Here is a 19,968-nt window from a genome sequence, read left to right as displayed (position 1 = left end):
CAGGCTGTGCGTTCGCGTGCGTGAGGGCACCTGCGTCTCTGACCTGAGCCTGCCGGCCTCGCAGCAGCCATGGCGCAGTGTTGACCTGGAGTGGTTCATACGGAGCTTTGCTGGACAGCCGTGCTGCTGAGCAGCTGAGAGCATGTGTCTAATTAGTGCCTTGAACCTATGCAAGAGCTGAAAATGAAGTTGGTTATTTCCCAGCGGAGGAACGAGAACTTCCTCTCCTGCCATGCAGTTTCACACTGACACAGTTGCTTCTCTGTTCTCTGTACAGACTTTACTCAGACTGATATGAGTGTTAATGGCTCACCTACATAGTCTCACAGCTGTAAAGGGCAGCGTCACCTTGGAAAGTTTTTAAAGTGCGGTTTCACATTATGTTTTATCTCATCTAAACCAATTTGCTGCTAGGAAAGAAGGCAGCTCTCTTTCCCCACCCTATTCTTGGCTATACAGTCCCTCCAGCTGGTCTCACACCAGCTAACCCAGCAGGAAACTCACAGGGGTCAACAGTTTTCTGTTGGTTTCAGTCCCTTCATCATTTTACTCAGGTCAGACAAGCATCAGCCAGCTCCAAAGAGCTGGGAGGATCAGTACTTGTGTGCTTCCTCACTGTGCCAGAGCCAGGCAGCTTCAGATGGCTGCTTTTCCGTGTTAGCAACCTCCCAGCGTGCCATCGGCTCCGAGAGCTGCGGTGGGTCCTTGCTTGTTCAAACGTCATCGTCCTGCAGGTCAAATTGCTCTCGGGTACTTTTGCGAAAGGCTCCAGTGTTTTCCAGTTAGGGCCTCAGTAGTATTTGTGTAAAGCCACGGCCTTCACTGAATTTGCTCAGGTGTAACTGCCTAGAACTTACTACGCGACTGATAATTTGCGAGGACGGGCGTGACCCAGTTTCTGCTTTTAGCAGTCTGATGCTACCATCATCACTACAAAGCAGAGTATGTCACTCCACATCTGTAAAATGAACACTAGCTGCTGAATGAAAATGGCAATTTTTCCTCCATGTTGGTCTGTTGGGGGTTTTTTGTTTTGTTTTTTCTTGTTTTTTGCCTGGAAGCAAGCGCAGATTTTGGAATGACTCATTAAAATGGAGGAGGCAGAGAAAAACGTCCTCCAACACCAGAAAACACCACAGTAGCAATTGAGCGATCTAAGATGATTATTCTGATAAATCCACCACGGAGTAGGCAGATCTTGCTTCAAAGCAACATTTAGAGGATGCGGCAGCTTTTAAAGAAGCCAAGTGGGTGATTGGCTGGGTGGATGGGTGGACAGCATCTCCCCGTCCTCACTGGCTAAGGGAGAGCTTTCACGTCCCCTGCCGTGCCTACTTGCCCCTCCTTCAAGTGAAAGGGTGATTGTACAACCATAATCGTAGCTAAATAAACAGAAATGCTATACACACCCAATCCTTCATCTGGAAAAGGTAATTATAGATTTCACTGAAAGGACTCTGGGTATGTGCGAGCAAGAATCATGCAAGCAAAAATGAAATATGCAATGAGGAACTTAACCCAGATCTGCCTGTTTCCTAGCTGCCTGGTCTCCATTTTGTGGGTAAACTTTAGGTAGAAATTTGTCTGCATTACGAGCTCCAGACAGAAATTTTTTAACAATCCCCAATCCAAAAAGTGAAATCAAGTAACCAGAAGCCAGCCATTTAAGGAATAGCGTATTTTTCCCTGTTTCCTGAAGGACTGCAGAATTCTTGTTGTTACATAATTGCATGAGCCACATCCCCAGTTCCTTTATAAATCATCTCTGCATTTGCACATATGATGTCAGAGGTTTTTCCTTTGTGGCTACAGTTTTTGACTGAGGTAGAAGACGCTTCTTTAAGCCCAATTAACAATTCCTTGGGAATTTTGGTACCAAAAAATTACAAGTATTTTCTAAGCAAAGAACTACTAGCTGCCCGCTACTAACTCAAAAGCGTTTAAAAAAACGTTCCCTTCCAGTATTACAGAACATATTTGTGGCTCAGAGGTTGAGAAGTCTGGCAGCTCTGAAGAAAATTGAATTCACAGTGCAAAAAGGCGGCTTCTGAACAAAGATTAATTTGTGTGCATGGTCAATGAACTCCTGCTGACAGGCTAACGGCTTCAGCACCGTGGGTGTTATTTTCCTGCCCTGGGTACCGAACCTGGGCAAAGAGAGCTCCTTGTGATGAGTAAGATCCATGCCGACCCCGAAGCAAGGGGCCAGCCGCGGGCAAAAGGAGCTGCTCGTGCAGAGCTCACTGCAGGACAGAGGCCGAAGTGACCTTGCTGGGAAGTGATGAACTGCCCTGATAGATACAGCACTGCAGAAAGCCACCTTCTGGCCAGACAGCAGCACCAGGAGGTGGAAAACTAATACTCCTCCATTCGCCCTCCTCCGTCATTAAGATGGAAGGTCAATACATGGGCTCTATTTCTTTATTTTTCTTTTTTTAAGTTAACATTGCAAAGGAAGAGAGGTTTTCTTCTTCCACCAGCAAGTACACAGGAGATAAACATGCTGAATGCTGTGTTATTAAGTACACAAAAGACAGGGAGGACGTAAATGTTTCCATAGCAACATCTCCTCGCACAGTCTAGACCTTCTGTAGAGGATGCTCTCAGGGACTGGGGGGGGGGGGGGGGGGGAGTACTCCTGGGCCTTGGTAGCAGGGGAGTCAGGTCGGGGGGGTGAGTACGTATTTCTGGGGCCAGGAGGGTAACCAGCAAAAGTAGTGGAGACGGAGAAGTTTGCTCTTTCCTGGAGTGTCGGGAAAGCCACAGCCAGGAAGAAGGGCTGGCAGACGCTGCATTGGCAGGGTACATGGCCCCCACGGTGGCACTGGGCAGATGGCTTTGGGCCCCCGCTGAGCCTCAGTGTCCTGGAGAAGGGGCAGATGGGCTTTTGGCCGGCCCCAGGCCCTGCTGAGGTGGCTGAGGAAGAGGGTGCATTGTCTGCTTTGCAGAAGGATGAGTATGAGAGCAAGTCCCGAGGGCATTCTTGTGATGATTTCTGTCCTTTGAACCTTCCATCAGAAGGGACAGGAACCCTTGCCCCGCACTTCAATGAGCAAAGCATTTCCAGAGACCAGCGGGAATTTTTTCCTGGAGACAGAGTGCTGAGGGAAACACAATGGAGGAATGGGGCAAAGCAGCTAGGCATTTTGAGCAATTCCGAGGGAGAATTAACCTGCAACCTCTGCGGCACAGGCTAATTCACAGTGCTCGGCTGCTTCTCTCCTCATGCAGCATGAACAGATATCTGAAGGATCGTTTCTGCCAGATTCTCGTCGTAAGCTCTTTAGGGATTGCTTTATAGATGTTCCATCTTAAAACTAGATTGAAAAGCAAATATATGTGATTAAAGATCAGGCTGGGAGGTATCAGCGTTCATCTTTTATTACGTGCAAACAGAAAATAAGTTAGCCATATGCTCTGCCTCGTTTGTTTTGGACTAGTACACCAAATGGAATCTCTAATAAATCATTCATTGCTTACCCACCCCCTCACTGTCTTCTGTTTCCATCCTGTTATGTAAATATCACTGACATTTGAAATGAGACTAATAAAAAAAAAAGGATTAAATCTGCAATTTACATTTGCAACTTACAGTTCAATTATTTTAGACAGATATGGAAACAATCCTCATTGTCCACCTACAGTTTTCTTACTGAACAAACGTGGGCATGCCAAACACATGCTGGTAGCTCGCAAAAACACGGCTCTCCAGAGGCTTTAGTTATTCCAAATCAGCCAGGCTGCGGCCAGCTGCCACAAGTAAAAACATTGCGCAAATCTGGTAAGAGGGAGGTGAGTTTTAACTTATAACTTGCCCAAGCATGAATTTCCTGAGAAAAGCTACAACTGGTTGAAAATGATGTTTAGCAAAAAATATGTGTATGGGGGGGGGAAGAGGGGGTGCTGACTTTTGTTCAGACCCTCGGGGGATTCTTTTGGTTTTCTCATTGTCCAGCCTTGTTGTATTGTGTTGAAAGGACTTGGGGGGTGGTCAGGAATAATCCCTCATGTGTATTAGCACATGTGGGAGCAGTTTAGCTCACAAACAAAGAGCCTTCCAGTTGTCCAAGCAATAAAGGAACAGAAACGTAGCTCATGGCAACTGGTGTTCTTCGCGGGGCTGCAGTTAATGTGCCTCCCGCTGCAAACTGTCTCTTCAGTGCGTATCAAAATGTGTGTATCTGGACATTATCGGCATCGGCGGGGGCGCACCATGAGGCTGCAGCCCCTCAGCCAGCCGCAGGCACCAGCGGGTGAGCTAACAGCCCATCGCCACTTCAAGTGGGTTTGTCTTCCGCTGCCCCAGCGCCCCTGAGACTTGTCAGAACGAGGACTCCTTGCCTCTATCGGCCCAACAGCGATTATGCTGCGCTCCCAAACCTGGCATCAAGGAGCACCCCTCCTATGAGGACAGGCTGAGAGAGTTGGGGTGGTTCTGCCTGGAGAAGAGAAGGCTGCAGGGAGACCTGATTGCGGCCTTTCAGTACTTAAAGGGAGCCTATAGGAAAGATGGGGACAATCTTTTTAGCAGGGGCAGCTGTGACAGGACAAGGGGTAATGGTTTTAAACTAAAACAGGGTAGGTTTAGACTGGATACAAGGAAGAAATTCTTTACAATGAGGGTGGTAAAACACTGGGACGGGTTGCCCAGAGAGGTGGTGGAGGCCCCATCCCTGGAAACATTCAAGGCCAGGTTGGACACGGCTCTGAGCAACCTGATCTGGTTAAAGGTGTCCCTGCTCACTGCAGGGGGGTTGGGCTAGATGACTTCTAAAGGTCCCTTCCAACCCAAAACATTCTATGATTCTATGATTTAAACTAGCAGCTTTGTCCGAAGCAGGTGGAAAAGTTATTTGAGCTTGGGTTATTTCAGCCTCTCCATTCAGTAAGGGGGGATGCCCAGGGAAAGGCTGATAATACCAGACTAGGCTGTGCGTGCTCCATCTGGGGATTTGTTTTTAACTTCACCTAACTTCCCAGTGTCTCTATAAGGCCAGGAAGAGAGACTGTGAATGGGTATGCCCTGTTAATGAAATAAAACAGAATCCTGGGGATATCTTGCGTGCGTGTGAGATCTCTTTGTCTCTGATGCTGGCAGGCAGGATCGCTGACAAAACAGGTAGTTCAGATGAAGCTCTGAAACTCATGTGGGGATAAATCACCATCAAGGCTGCAGCTCCCCAGGCGCCTGGGGAGGAACACTGCAGATATTATTCAGTAATACTTCTCCGCTGTTTGTAGGCAGCAGCTGCTCAGTGGCTGGAATTTACCAGCAAACTTCGATCTGTTTTAATATATACTTGTTTACAGAGGAGGATGTTGATGCAGTTGTGATATCGTTGAGTTCATAGCTTTTTCCTGAACAACTGTCATTTTCCCTCCTAAAGTCTCTGTATTAGGAGCTTTGACAAATGATGTCAGAAAGAAGATTCTTTCAGAAGACTTCGAGACTGCTCTGCTCCCTGTGCTTGCACATGGGCTTGTGGGTGGCCTCAGCAGAGCCTCCTCAGATGTGTTACAAGGGGACTGGCCATGAGCAAGCTGGATAACAGTCCCCAAAAAAGACTTTGTGGCCAAAGTATCATCCCGAGTAGGTGCTGCAGTTTCTCAACCCACTGCCCCTCTAACTGGTATCACTGCGGTACTTGGTGAGGGAGGTTTGCAGTTCTTTTAGTGGGAGGAGGTTTCTGTGCTTGGCTGCTGAGAGCTGGTTTGAGACTAAAGCCAGGTCAGTCTGAGGAACCAGTCGCGGCAACCCGCCTCCCTTGGGGAGGTACCGCTGGCCTGCTCTTTTGGCAGTCAGAGGGTGAGACTTTGTTGAAGCCTTGTCCTGGGATGACAGTAGACATCTCTGGGTCTGAGGTAATGTAGGCACTGTTCAGGAAGATAAGGTTTGAGTCATTCACCTTAGTCACGCAGTCTCAGTGAGACTGATTTGGATGGCGAGCACTTCTCAGAAATGCAGGTCTCCCCTAGGCAGGGCAGGCTCTCTCTGACCACAGAAGGGTGAAGTCTGTCCTGGGCCACAAGGTTTGGGAATCTGGTCTGCCGGTGACACCAAGCATCTTCCTTCGCAGTGCAAAGCGATGGTCTGAAGATGGATCACTGTTCTTTTTATTAACTTTCTCACCTTACATAAGAAAGAAATTACAAGAATTAAAAAAAAAAAAAAAAAAAAGACAGAGGAGAAAGCTTCCTAATCCAAATCACTAGCTCATTGTTCAAGAAAAGGCACTGGACTAGATGCTTTCTACTGTCTCTCTCACGACCACAGGCAGTGATTTGGAAGAGAGGTGGTTCATGCCTTGGTCACATGCTTGCCTCAGCAAAACCCAACCTCCACATGAATGCCAGGAAGCTGGGACCCCTGCCAACAAGTTCTCTAGCAAGCAACATGGGAGCTGGGGCTCTGTTGCCTGTGGGATTGCCGTGTCTTGTACTACCTTTGCTTCAGCAGATCTCAGGCCCTCTGACAGCACATCACCACTGCTATAAACAACCAGGAGTTGAACATAATTCAGGTTATATTATCTATATAAGTGGCGGTAGTTATTATGTCCAAGGCCATAACTATCCTCTGTGCTAAATAAATTCAAGAATTTGAAGGCAAAAATGTCTCTCTGCCATACCACTTCCAGGAATGATTGCTTCTTGCCTTTCAAAGGGGGTAAGGAGCCTGCCAGGGCATGAAGAGTTTTGGAGTAATGTCTGTCATGGGACAGGTAAAGAGCCAACACAGTCCATCATTTGCCATCTGTGCCCTTGTGCCTGTTGCCTCTTAGGTCTCCGTCCTTTGCAATGCTGAGCAGAGTGCACTAAGGGAGTCTTACAGGACTGGGATCATTGTAGCAGGATGTCTGATGGGGCAGTGTATCATCCCGGTGATTCTGTGGAACAGTGACAATTCTACCACCGTCAGAGGAAGGGGAAGGGGGTGGGCTTGCGTTGAACAGAGGAAACTGCTGCCTAAAAAAAGAAAATCCAAAACAAAACCAAAAACTCAAGCAATCAACTCTTGCCCATTACTTGTGTGAAGGCTTTTCATGAAGAATGTGGTTAGAATTGATATATATATGTATTTCCCCTGAGAAGCTTAGCACTGAGTGTTAATAGACAGATCAAAGAGCTATTTAGCTGCTGGAGCCAGGGAAATTGAACCAGGGCAGCAAAATAAAAATCAATTGGACTTTTAGTGCGTTTAAAGTGATTTTGTTCAAACTGACTTCTGCGTGAGTACTTAGGAAAGCTTAAGATCCTGAGAAGTTTGAGTTCCATGAGCCAAACTCTGTCTCCCGCTCTCCTGCTATTCATAAAACAAGAATGCTTTCTGTGTACAGAATGATTTCAGATCTTCCCTGCCTTACCTGTTGGTCTGACCACCCTCTTTTGCCTTACCGTTTCCAAGGTTATTCCACAGGATCACATACTGTTGAGATATTATTAGCTGGCTCACCACCATCTTTCTGGCTCTGTGGCTTGTGAATAACGCTGTCCTCCTCAGAGTATGTTAGTAAAACTTTTACGCTGTGCTATCCCTACTTGCGCTGGGGGGACTCTTGTTATACAGGAGCTGTTTTAAGGTGGCATTGAATCTAAAAAAAAAAAAAAAAAAAAAAAAAAGGGAGGGGAAGGATATTTCTTGAATCCTTCAGATTGTAAACTCAGATCATAACTCAGCCTGACAAAGATAAAGAAGATAAAATCCAGATACCTCAAAGAGTTCCCCAAGTGTCTAGACTGCAGCAGTCCCCCTAGGGCTGGAAGCCAATACTGGGTTTCACTGGTAGGAGGGAGAATCTCCCATTTTTTGCTCGCTGCATCTGTGAGTAAAGCCCAACATTTCAAGATCCAGGCCCAGATTCAGTAAGCCATGCCGGAGCCATTGAATCATACCTAGTGCAGGTTAGTAGGCCAACATATTTTATCTTATCTGGAAGAGAAACTCCTCACTTGGAAGAGGCTCCTCTGGTTATCCATGAGACTAGATTTAAAAAGCAGCAGCTGTTCTCAGCTTTTCTGGAGTTCAGAATATTAAAATAAACCTTAAAAAACCAGAGGTGATTAACACAGAGAGGTGATTAAGTATTTGGGGGAAAAAAGAAACAATCATACAGTTCCAACACTTTGGCATGATAATCTCAAATTTGGGGTACAGTCACCCTCTTTCCCCCAGCCTAAGATTAGCTACAGAATAGTCAGGCTGGAATTTATTTAAAAAACAGGGAGATGCAAAAATAAATAAGTAAAATGTAAGCTCACTCATTTCCAGGATAGGACTGTGGTTATATAACAAAGCACGCAAAATATTTTGCTTTTTTCTGAGATTCACCTTCCTCCTAAGCTGTTTGTTCATTACGCTAAGAACAAAAGAGATGCTGAGTCTCTGCAGCCTGGGGAACCATTTATGCTCCTCTTCTTTGTAGCAACCTTTTCCATACTTGAAGTAATTTATCATGACTCCTCTCAATTATTTCTTCTCTACATTAAACAAACCCGTATCTTTTGATCTTTCCTCCCTATTCATGCCGGGACAGCTTTTATGCAAAGCTGCAAACCGCTGCATACATTAAACATGTATTGCAAGCTCTAGGCTTTCCAGGGGTAGTAATTTGAGGGGGTCATACCTGGCACAGGTTCCACAGAGCAGCTCGTTTTAGCTGTTCCCATAAGACTCCATCTGACGTGAAATCTGCTTGATCTCATCCGATCCGTTTCTACCACAGAACAGATTAAAGGACAAAAGCAAACCAAAACAACACAGGCAAGGGGTATCGGAAAAAAGAATGTTAGAGAGCTAGATTCCCTTGTATCATAACATATCCTCCCAAATAGTTAAATGTTAATTGCCAAGTCCTCACTAAAGGAAGTCTCATGGGACAATGTTGTCACTGTAGCACGTCCTCCCAGAATTAAGGAGCCTGGGGTCCATCAAAGGCAGCATCACCTCATGCTTTACTTGACGTCCAGCACTTCCACCCCACCTTCCCAAGCAAGCACATAAAACTGGGTCTGATGCGAAGAGCCTTGATGCACCAGACAGGGACCCCAGCACAGCGGCTCCCTCACTGCCTGAAGGCTGATGCCTGGATAACAGGAGTGCTTTTGGCAGGGGAGAGGATTGGCACTGCAGAAGCACACGCGTGACTGAGCAAGGGCGGGGGAGTCTGCACAGGAAAGTTTAATATTAAAAAGAGGCACAGAAGCCTGCGAAGCCTGGGGAGCCACATGAAAGGCAGGTGCCTGTCTGGGCACGCGGGCGATCAGAGAAAGGACGGGAGGCACAGCGCCTTAATTACGCATCGTCTTGTGACGGGTGTGAATGCTGCCAGGAGCCAGCACGCTGCAGTACCGAGCTGATTGCTCTCTCAAGGAGAGTTGCAGAGCGCTGAGCACCCAGAGCCACAAAGGGAAAGCGGTGAATCAGCAAGGGGCACGTCGGGCCCCAAGCACTGGTGTGGTGCAGAATTATGTCAGCATAAAGGTGATATGCTGAGACAAAAGCAGAGATGTTCCTTTGTTTATAAACACACCAGAGACAAGCAGGTTACCGTGGAAAGTCATTTTATTTCAGGATTTCACGCACTCTGTCACAGACCATGCACTCAGACTTTCCCCTTTGCAAATCCACAGCCTCCAGGCCTGGGAGAGATGGGGCATCATCACTTCTCACTGCAAGTACCCACATGCTAAAAGTGAGGGCTGATGGCAGCTTCTCAGGAGGCAGAAAGCAGCCTCGTTTCCATAATTGCTTTTAAACACTGGAAAAGAAATCCATCTGACTTGAAGGATTAGCAGTGGAGCTCAGCAGCAGTGAAACCCGCTGCTGAGCAAGTTGGTCCTCACCCTGCGGTTGCAGGGAACAAGACGACAATCTCATGGGAAGCTCGCGTGAGCTAAGCTATAGCAGAATGCACCGAGGCATTCTTGGAGCCCAGGCAGCAACCAACCAAAAGCATGCTCTGGGCCTCTTACAATCAATTTGTCTCTGAGCCGCTCTGTCAGGAAGGTGGCTGGGAGCTGCCCTTTTCACATTCAGTTCTAGGTCCTCCTGCTCTGTGCTACAGCTTTGACTAGGAAGGAGCCTACCTCTAGGTAAGACAGTTCTCCAGGCTGTACATCAACACACGTACTGCATTTAATACTGAAAGGTGCCAGTTTGAAAGAGACTGCCACAGTCTGTTTGACCCGCAGGCTGGGTACAGCATTAGTGTAAGTTTCCTGCATACTTATCCTGCTCCTTCTTCCCTGCCTCTGTTGCCCCTTTTGCCTGAGCCTCCTCTTGAAAAACTCCTAGTTGCAGTGTCCCTGTGACCCACTGTGTCTTTGGCCTTTGCTGAGAGTGCCACTGCTGGGGCAGCTCTTGCCTGCTGTGGTGGCTGCCTGTAGGATGTGAGCATCTGCCTCCCGAGAACGGGCTTGTGGCTAGCTCAGAGGAGGGAAAAAAAGAAGGGAAGAAATGATGGAAGTGAGTCAAGTGAAGTGGAGCAAAGTCTACAGAAAAGGCAAAAAGGCAGCTTCAGTCTCCATTTGATACACAAATTGAGCTCAATAGCAGCAAGAAATGGCCATAAAATATTAATTCATTAGGTTGCCAGGAAGAAGTAAAAGCATTCATGTAAAAAATTCTATATACAGCTATGTATGTGGCAACTGGTCTCAAGCCAGCTCAGACAGCGGATTCCTCCCGCTTATGTCTTACCTTTTTTCTATCTACCTATAGCTTTGATCATTCCAAACCATGTTGCTGCTCAATTCTGCTTGAAGACCGTGGTATTGGAGCCAGCACCAAGTGAGGGTGAGATCACACTGAAGAAATGAATGTATGGTGAACTCCTGACAACCCCGATATTTTAATATTTTGGTTGACCTTCAAGTAAGTAGAAGAAAAGGGAATTTTCCCCAATAGCCTATAGGCTCCAAAGTCTCATCTGTCTGCTTTTAGGGTAGGAAGTCTGACATCAGAAAGGCAGTGGAGGGCAGGGAAAGAAAGAGGGGAAAAAAATCTGGGAATCAGAGTGAAGAGCAATCAACAGCTGACCAACACTGACTGCTTCAAACACTACAAAACACAAAATCATACAAACAGAATTTCTGTTAACCTTTTATAGACTACAGACTTTATATACACACACAAACTTCAAAGTACGCATCTGGCAGTCTAGAAAATACCAGTACCCTAAGGATTAAATAATTTAAAATGCAATGTTACATTATCACTGTATACGGAATACTGAGACATTGGCTAAAATGGACGGATTGTCCGAGAAAGATGCTCCCTCCCTCATCTCACTAGCACTGCCTCTAACAAGAAAACAAGGGCTAAAGACTTCCCTCCATGGTTCCACTCCTGAAACTCTCTGTCAAAGGGGAGTAGGTCCTGAGAGGAAAGGAGGAGAAAAGGATTCCTGCTCCCTCCAAATTCTGCTGCTGCAGTACCCCTCTCCATTGGCTAGGGAGGCTGGATAGCAAGGGGGAAAAAAAGTTGCTAAAGCTGGGAAAGGCAAGTATGTTTCTGTAACGATAGCTGTGCTGGTCTTTTGAAGGACAGACAGCCCCAGACTTGGGAGGACACCCTCCCTCCCATTTTTGAAGACAGGAGGCCAGAAGGCTGAATGCAGAACATAGAGTCCATGTGGCTAGTATGGGAGACACGAAACAGTGCAGCAGCTGCCCATCCGAAACCCATACCACAGTCCAGCAGCAGATGGGGGGGGCAGCCAGAGGAGAACAGCCTGACAGCAGCTGTCAACCGGAGTGGGCAGAACTGCATTACCAACAGGTCCAGACAGACTGAATGGGAAGGTCTGCCCTCACCAGCTTTCTAAGAGCAATTGTAAACTGGGAGCACTGGAAAGTCAGCGCATGGGAATGAGGAAGGGGACGGACAGCCTCATTCTGAGGTGGCTGGGAAAGGGACTAAAACACACACTGAGGGCAGATGGCAAAGCCAGCATATCTCTGAATGCCAGCTCTGCAGCTGTACCCTAGTATCAGTGTATGGGACAGAACCTTGCTGATGAGACCAGTTCAGTTCCATCACCTTCACAGACCTATAGCTGGTGAGAACCTGGCTTATGTGTGCTTATTACAAAGCCCTTTGAGGCAAGCAGTCTTCCTTCCACCTCCTATAAACCAGAACAGCCATAAGCCCTTGGGGAAAAGATGAAAAAACCCTAATCCCCTTTCCCATGTGTGTCTCTCACCCCTCCCCCATAATCAGCCTCTTCCTCCAGGCCAGAGAGAGACATCTAAGCAGCCACCCTGTTCTCCATTCCCAGGGCCATTCCCACCAGCAACACCCTGCAGATCTGGCTAGGCAGGAATGACAAGCCCTGTTCCTTCGGCCTCATCACATAGCCAGACCACAAAGGTTTCTTCCTCCTCCCCTAGGACAGCTTCAATGAGAATTGCCCGTATTGGAGGTTGTGTTGCAGCAGGCTGGTCAAGCCTCTGCCCTTACTTCTGAAACCAGCTTGCAAAGGATGAGAAGGCTCTGCAGAAGCAGGAGCCACGGACATGGGCATTCTCCTATTCCGAGCACTACAGCCCTAAATACAGCCAGTGTAATCATTATCCACTCCAAAATACAAAAAACAACCCTGTCCAAAACATCTCAGTCTGCCCTGCACAACTGGGTCAAAGGGCACCTCCCCTGCCCCCCCCCAAAAAAAAAAACCAAAAGAGGAAAGCAAGACAGTGGTACAGCAGAGAAAAAGAAACATGGGGCAAGTCAGACTGGAGGAAAGGACCTCAACGCAAATCTGCTAAAATCATCACTGGATTTACCAGCCCAGTTCCACCTTCTTCATACCAAAATGGACGCTGCAGTAAGTGTACCACAGGAAAAAGAAGTGCATAGTTTCTTTGGGGTTTTTTTTTTGGTAGACACTTGTTTAACATCAGCAGAATTTATGCAAAGATCTTAGAGCTGCAGTTTTAGCCTCTTTTCCCTAGCTAATGGGTGCCTGTTGGGGCAGAGATGGTGGAAATGGACCCGTAGCACCAAGAAATTCAGTGGGAGCACCAACTCCACAGCAGGAAATAAAAACGAACCAAAAGGAGACAGACAGAGAGAAGTGGAGGAGACATATTTCGCAGTAATCAAAGTCCATGTTGGCTGAACCCCATCAAGATTTCCCTAGGTAAGGCCCCATTACGTTTGCAGCAAGACCTCTGGTTCTGAGAGAGAGCTGTAGAGGGTATAGCCCAACTCATCCACTTCTTCAGGGGTGAGCTCTGAAAACAAGTTCACCTTGGGGTTCAGAGCGCTGGGGAGGACACCTGCCTCCAAGTAGCGGATCAACCCCTTCAGCGCCTGCAAGAAGCGATCAGCCAGCACGTCCTGGGACCAGTCGGACTCTTCTTGGGATAGGTGCAGGATGACATTGGTGAGCTGGCTGGCAGTGAGGTGGCCCAGGGCTGGGTTTGACTTGCATACTGCTTTGAAGATCTTCAGGCACAAGCAACGGCAGCCAGAATCACACTGGTCCAGGGCTCGGAGGCGAGCAGTTTCTGCTGGCCGCAGGCTCAGTCGCCACAGATTGTCATTCTGGGCCAATCGATGGGGTTTGGCCACAAGGATGATGTCGCCTAGTGTCAGGGATGGTAGGAAGTCAATAAAAAGATGCCGTTCTGGATCATACTGGACTTCCAGTGTCAAATCTGCTGGGGGAGCTGCTGGACGGATCACATAATCCAAGAGAGTCCCAATTGCTGGCCAGTTGATGGAGCCAGCTACAACTTTCTCAAAGGTGTCTGCTACAGCTTTGGGGGAAAGGTAACCTCCCACCACACAGCGGTCCCAGTAGCTGCTCCCACGGGGAAAGTACTCTGGGTTTTCCCGACGCACCAAGTAGAAGCCAGGAATGTTCATGATGGTGTCCTCCCCCGGGATGCATGACCACAGGTTCTGTTCCAGCATCAGAGGCACAATGAGCTGGATGTGGTCAGCTGTCACTACCTTTCACAAGAGAGAAAAGTGAGTAAGAACAAGCTTTCTCTCTCCACACTCAGTTTTATTCACCACCTTTAGGAGCATTCTGTTCAAAGGAATGTGGAATAAGGATTCAGGTATCTCGCTCTCCTCTCTGCGTAGGATTCACAGCCTGCCTTTGTCAAAAGACATTCTGAAGGACTATTTCCCGTCATCAGTGGGATAACTCCAAGGTATAACCCAAGCTAGTGCTTATACAGTGTGTACTATTTAGAGATCACCAAATACTTCAAGACCTGACATGAACCGCATATAGACAAATAATTTTGTCTCCTACTGCTCTAAGTCCACTCCTTGGAGTGACCAGGGCACAGCAACAGCACAGGACAATTTAAAACAGGAGGCAGAGTATTAAGTTTCTAGACAAACTTAAGTTGCCGTGGTTTAATTATCCCATGCTACAACTAGTTACTGCCCTCACCTGGTCTGTCACATTGTTTGGAAAAAGGTCATTAAAAGATCCCTTTTCACCAATGTGATTAAGACCCCAGATCTAAGTTTCACTGGACACTCAACACTCCATTCCAGAGCTCTGACTCAAACAAAAAAGTGTGCCTCTGAATCACTCACTATAGCCATGGGCATCTTGCCATCAGGGAGATATGCAGGAGGGACTGCTGTCCAATCCAGGTTTGACATGCATTTAGGAAAGAAGAAGAAGAAAAAAAAAAAAAAAAAAAAAAAAAAAAAAAAAAAAAGAGTAGGGAAGACCTACATGAATACACAGGAGTTCTAAGGGAATATCATGTATTTGTAAGGAGATAGGAGGGACAGAGAGATAACAGAGGTCTGCTGGAAAAACAGCAAGAAAAACACAGCTCCACGGAGAGACAGAGGGGAAGGAAACAAAGGCTGAGATAATCCAGAGAAATAAAACAGCAAAAAGCAAATTCTTTGCAGACAAAGCCAGAGCAGCCTGGTCACGCTGTTCAAACAGTATTGCAGAAATGAACGCCTGGCTCCACGGTGGGAAAGGCGACACCAAGAGCCTTATTACAGAGGAATGTTGTGCTGAGCCAGCACTGCCAACAGGGAAGCCTGAAATGCCCCTGCCGAGTCAGCCTTCTGAATAATGACCCATCACGCGGCCCCCGGAATTACCTGCAGATCATCATACAGGCTGCCGCTGAGGTACATGTCACGCAGGGGCATGTCCGGCAGCTTGGCACGTAGGAAGCTGCGGAGCTCAGCACAGATATCCACAGCTGCTTGCTTGGCGCGGGCCTGCTCATCTGCTGGGATAGCTACCTTCCTCCGGTAATAAGCAAAGAGCTTTTCTTGCAGAGACAGACGAAGGCGGGATTTTTTCAGCTCCACTTGACTCCTCTTGGCAGATGGCTTGGGCTTTGTGGGTCGGAAAAAGTCTGCAAGACCAAAAGAAAACTGTTGATCGTCTGCAGCGTTTCACTGTGAACTGATCTGCAGAAGAAAATCTGCAGCACCAAAGTGCAGCCTCCTAGGTCTAAAAAAGCTTTCAGCAGACATTTTGCATGCTTTACACAGATACCAGTCAAAAGGGAGGTGCTGAGAACAATTAAACCAGATGAAACATACATACAACAATTAAACTGAATGAAAACAAGTTACTAGATTTGAAATTTAGCCAGGACAAGACTAAGATTGTGTGCAAGGAAGTAATTTTAATGGCTACATGGGCAATACCTCAGTTCAACTTCATCAGAAATTCAGCACTGTTCAGAAGCTTTCAATGTAATGCCAGACCAGTGGATAAAACACTCTTCAACAACCATCACTATCTCATTAAGATTTCAACATTATAATGGGTTTTTACCAATTATCAGCAAAACTCAGTCCTGACTAGGGTAGAGTGGCATGAGAAAATCATGCCACTTGGAAATGAAATAGTTGTCAGGACTCTGCTGACAGATCTTGGGGCCAGCAGAGCTCAGGCAATCACAGCCCCAGTGAAAACCTCCCTCAAACTTTCACTGGCCAAAGAACAGAGAACACGCTCTTAGGCACATATCAGCAATACAATGCTTTACGCTGCCATCTGCATTATTAAGCAATGTCTAACCTGCACAGATCCTCTAATCCCCTTTTTTTCTGACTGGTTTCCTAAAGAAGTAAGTCAATGCTTCCCATCTATCTTTCAGACTTTTCTCAATATGGACCAAGAGTTGCAGAAGTTACCAATGAGAATTAAGGAAGAATTACAGATCTAAGAGATCTTTGGAAGGGCTGTGGTGCTTAACAGGTGTAGAAGAAACCCCAAAGTCAGTGGCCCCGTTAAGGCAATCAGCTGTTGCACATTTGTTTGGCAACAGGCATTTAGCCACCCAGCGCATGCAGAATGGCAAACCAAGCTGCACACAGTCCCATCTTGCCCAACCTCAGCAGCTGCTGTCTCTTGTCCCACTGGGGTTTTTTGGACAGATTTGAGGGTTTGTATGAAAAGGAAATAGCCTGCAAAACCACAGGGAACCAGACTTCATGAAAAATTGTATTCTTTCATCTTAAGTTTTCATTTATTTTTAAGTCAAGAATGCAAAATGCCATCATCAATGGTTTTATTCCTCAATCCTCATCTTAGGGGATTCCAGTCAAATGATCTAGACCTCATTTAACACAGCTGTCTCATTTTTTAACATTGCCTCAGCAGAAAAAACATTGCCATCCTGAAGCTGACTTTCTTGCAGAGAATCTGGAAATCACGTTAAAAGCTTGATCCTGATTTTTATTTTGAATCTCCAAGTGTAAATCTCCTGAAGTGACCAGGAACAGAAAGTAAAGTCAGTGAGAAAAAAACAACCAAACACATAAACCAAACACCAACTGGCTCTACATTACTTATTATCCCACTCAGGAAGAAGACTGCAGGTCACTTTTTATAGCCAGATGAAGACTAACTCAGTGATAAGCAGCACTAAACAGGCAAACAGCATTACAGAAATTATTATGAAAATGGTAGAGATAACATAGGAAATACTGTTGTAAATTACTAGTACATTCACAATTTGAATACGTCCCTCTAAAAAGACACAAACAAATGGAATGGTCCAAAGAAAGGCAATAAAGACCTTCAAAGGAATAGAATGGCTTTTTCTGAAGAAAGCTGTATGGATAAGTATTCAGCTTAGAAGACTGATGGACAATAAAGCTTAAGACCATGAAGTCATGAGAGGAATGAAGAATGCAAATAGATGACTCTTTTTCACTGGTTCCCAATCTGACTTCTAGTTCCTGAAGCTACCAGTAGACCCGCTTAAAAGAAAAACATCAAAATACTGGGCTAGGCAGAGTATTCTTTTTCCCTGCGTTCCTTTAAATGAATACAGGGTTTATGGGCCTGGATGATTCTGTAATGCAAGAGTATCACCCTGCTCCTTACCTGTCTCTGCAGCAGAAGGATCAGTGGGAAGGGTCTGCAGGGAGCGGCTGAGGTTAGTCTTCATGTCCTGGGTCAGTAAGCGTGAGGAGGAGCCCAGCCAGTTTGGCTCTTCCCAGCTTCTCTTTCCTGACTGGCTCAAGCGAGTGGGGCTGCTGGGAGCACTGATTGCCCGGTCGTACATCTGAAGCAACATCACCAGGCACAGTCTGAGTCATTAAGGGCCCAACATTTGCATTTTGTCATAGAATACCAGGTTGGAAAGGACTTCAAGGATCACCTGGTCCAACCTTTCTAGGCAAGAGCACAGTCTAGACAAGATGGCCCAGCACCCTGTCCAGCTGAGTCTTAAAGAGTGTCCAGTGTAGAGGAGTCAACCACATCCCTGGGGAGATTATTCCAATGGTTGACTGTTCTCATTGTGAAAAATTTTCCTCTTATGTCCAACCAGAATCTCCCCAAGAGTAACTTGTATCCATTACCCCTTGTCCTCTCCATGTGACTCCTCGTAAAAAGGGAGTCTCCATCTTCTTTGTAACTACCCTTTAAGTACTGGTACATGGTGATGATGATTTTACCCAGCCTTCTGCTAGCATCCCCAGTCTTTTTGTTTCCCGCTCCTTCTTTCCAATGCCCCCATGCTCAGATCCCACCCCACTGTCCCACACGCTCACCCGTTTGACAGCCAGCGTAGCGATGCCCAGCATAGCTGCTCCACCCACGCCCAGCACAAGCCGAGCATTGGACAGCACAAAGTCGATGGCTGTGCCGATGCCGTTGTCATCTCTTTTCCCTTTGCGATGCCCAGCACCTGCCATCTCACCTGGAAGGAGCAGGAGCATTAAACAAAAGGGTCAAAACACACAACCCTAACAGTTCACTCCCTTGTTCTCCACCCCACACTCACAGCTCTTGGGGTCTTAGCACAGAGCCATAGGAAGGGACCACCTAACCCCTGCAGCCTCTCTAATTATCTTCCCTTGGAGAGCTACTTATTTCCAGACATACCAGAACAGTGCTGACCAAGCTGCAGCAACAGCATTTCTTTGCTTCCAGCTCCCATTATGACCTGAAGAAAAACGTCCTGAATTTGATGTGGGACTTTTAATCATTGAAGCAGGTTTAATTGTGCAATCACCTAATGCTTTTTAAAAAATAAAGATTTACTTCAGCAATATTGTGTAATAAAATCCTGTATATTATGTAAAACCCTATGACCATTCAGGTCTTTTAATTTGTGCTTCTCAACCAAAGCATGGGGTTTTTTATGCCAATCTATTTTCTTATTCTCAGTCTAATGCATGTAATTTTGCTCACAGACAAGGCGATGCAGGGACAGTCAACTGCTTGTCCGTAACAAATCATGATCTTCCCAAGAGTTGACAGACAGTCTCAGAGCATCCACTCCCAGACTCATTTTCGGACAACAGCTAGTCCCAGATACTTCAAAGACATCCAAGAATCAACAGCAGAGACCACAACACACCACAAAGGGAACAGCTCCCTTGCTTTCACCAGACATTTATTCCCACCCTCAGGGCTGGTGGGTTTGACTCTCGTATAATTCATATATAACATATGCATGTACCTTTGTTTCCTCCAATTCCCATTTAACCTGACCTCAATATTTAAATTCAAAGAGTCTCCTTGGCCAGCTACATGTGTAAAACACACTTTGCCACTGCTGTACCCATAGACGGATCCTCAGCAAACCTACATGAAAACACCAGGAAACTCTTCCAACCTGACTCGAGATCTGTTTTCTAAGTCTGTTTCAAATGTTCAGAGCCTGCCTGACTTGTGTAGTTTAAAAATGCCCTTAGGTTTTTCTAAGGCCAAGCTACAATCTCAGGAGGAATGTTCCTGCCTTGATGAACCAGGAATCCAGTCGCTTTTCATCCCTAGGCAAAAAAACCCACACTTTCACAAAGCTAACTGTAATAGTAGCACGAGGAACGTGGTTATAACATTGTACATGACCTACCTGTGACCTAATGCATTTGTAAAGAGAACAGGAGAGCCCTCCTGGTATGCCTGTGGAAGCACCCTCCAGACTTCTTCAAGACAGGGGTGGGCAGGGAGCATTTATCATCTCTTTTGGTTGGCAAGGGGATTTTGGAAAGAAGAGGGAAGCAAGTGGGGCCAAAAGCAGCTACAAGGACTCTCTAAACCAGGCGCCCAAGCTTGCTCTGCAGGAAAGCTTGCCCCTTCTCCAGCTGTCTTTCCTTGTCCTCTAGCTGCTGCAGCCCCTGGTTCTTGCGGAACTCGCGGCGGATGAAAGTGAGGTAGAAATCCTGGTCGGTGTAGCGCAGCCCACGGCCCTGGCGCAGCAGAGCCCGGTAGAGGGTCAGGACAGCCTCCCGGGACCACGCTGCCATGGGGGACAGGTGCGTGGACGGGCGACCTAGAGAGACGTGACGAAGTGCGGGATGCGAGTCAGCTTTTCCCTCCCCGAGGGACACATCGGCCGCCGCCTCCCCCTCCGCTCCTGGCCCCACAGACCACCGTCCTCCACAGCCCAGCCCGGCCCGGAATGGGACAAGCTGTCTAACGGCGCGCCGGGGATAACGGGCTCCCTAAGGGCGAGAGGCCGCTCGCCCTGGTGCGGGGGAACCGGCGGGCCCCG

General features: G+C 47.0%; 1 protein-coding gene across 5 annotated transcripts; it reads right to left on the bottom strand.

The window, feature by feature from the left end:
* Positions 1-6,155: 6,155 nt before the first annotated feature.
* Positions 6,156-19,505, bottom strand: MIEF1 (mitochondrial elongation factor 1). Of its 5 annotated transcripts, none has more exons than XR_004843178.1 (8): positions 19,327-19,505; positions 18,351-18,411; positions 18,017-18,165; positions 17,346-17,526; positions 15,095-15,357; positions 13,253-13,960; positions 8,625-8,714; positions 6,156-7,592 (listed from the first exon to the last, which is right to left on the bottom strand). XR_004843178.1 is itself a non-coding variant. In XM_035903222.1 (7 exons), exons 2-7 carry the CDS (start codon positions 18,403-18,405, stop codon positions 8,700-8,702), a joined length of 1,371 nt encoding a protein of 456 aa, XP_035759115.1. In that variant the 5' UTR covers positions 18,406-18,411; positions 19,327-19,505; the 3' UTR covers positions 7,827-8,699. The 5 variants fall into 5 exon arrangements, 3 of the variants coding, with proteins under 3 accessions (XP_035759115.1, XP_035759113.1, XP_009646150.1); XR_004843179.1 differs by lacking the exon at positions 6,156-7,592 and adding an exon at positions 7,735-7,820; XM_035903222.1 differs by lacking the exon at positions 6,156-7,592 and having other exon boundaries at positions 7,827-8,714.
* Positions 19,506-19,968: the final 463 nt, after the last annotated feature.

This window comes from Egretta garzetta, unplaced genomic scaffold (genome assembly GCF_000687185.1).
Source record: "Egretta garzetta isolate BGI_Z169 unplaced genomic scaffold, ASM68718v1 scaffold51, whole genome shotgun sequence".
NCBI lineage: Eukaryota > Metazoa > Chordata > Aves > Pelecaniformes > Ardeidae > Egretta > Egretta garzetta.
The sequence above is the reverse complement of the archived record's forward strand: the minus strand, read 5'-3'. Positions and strand labels throughout refer to the sequence as shown.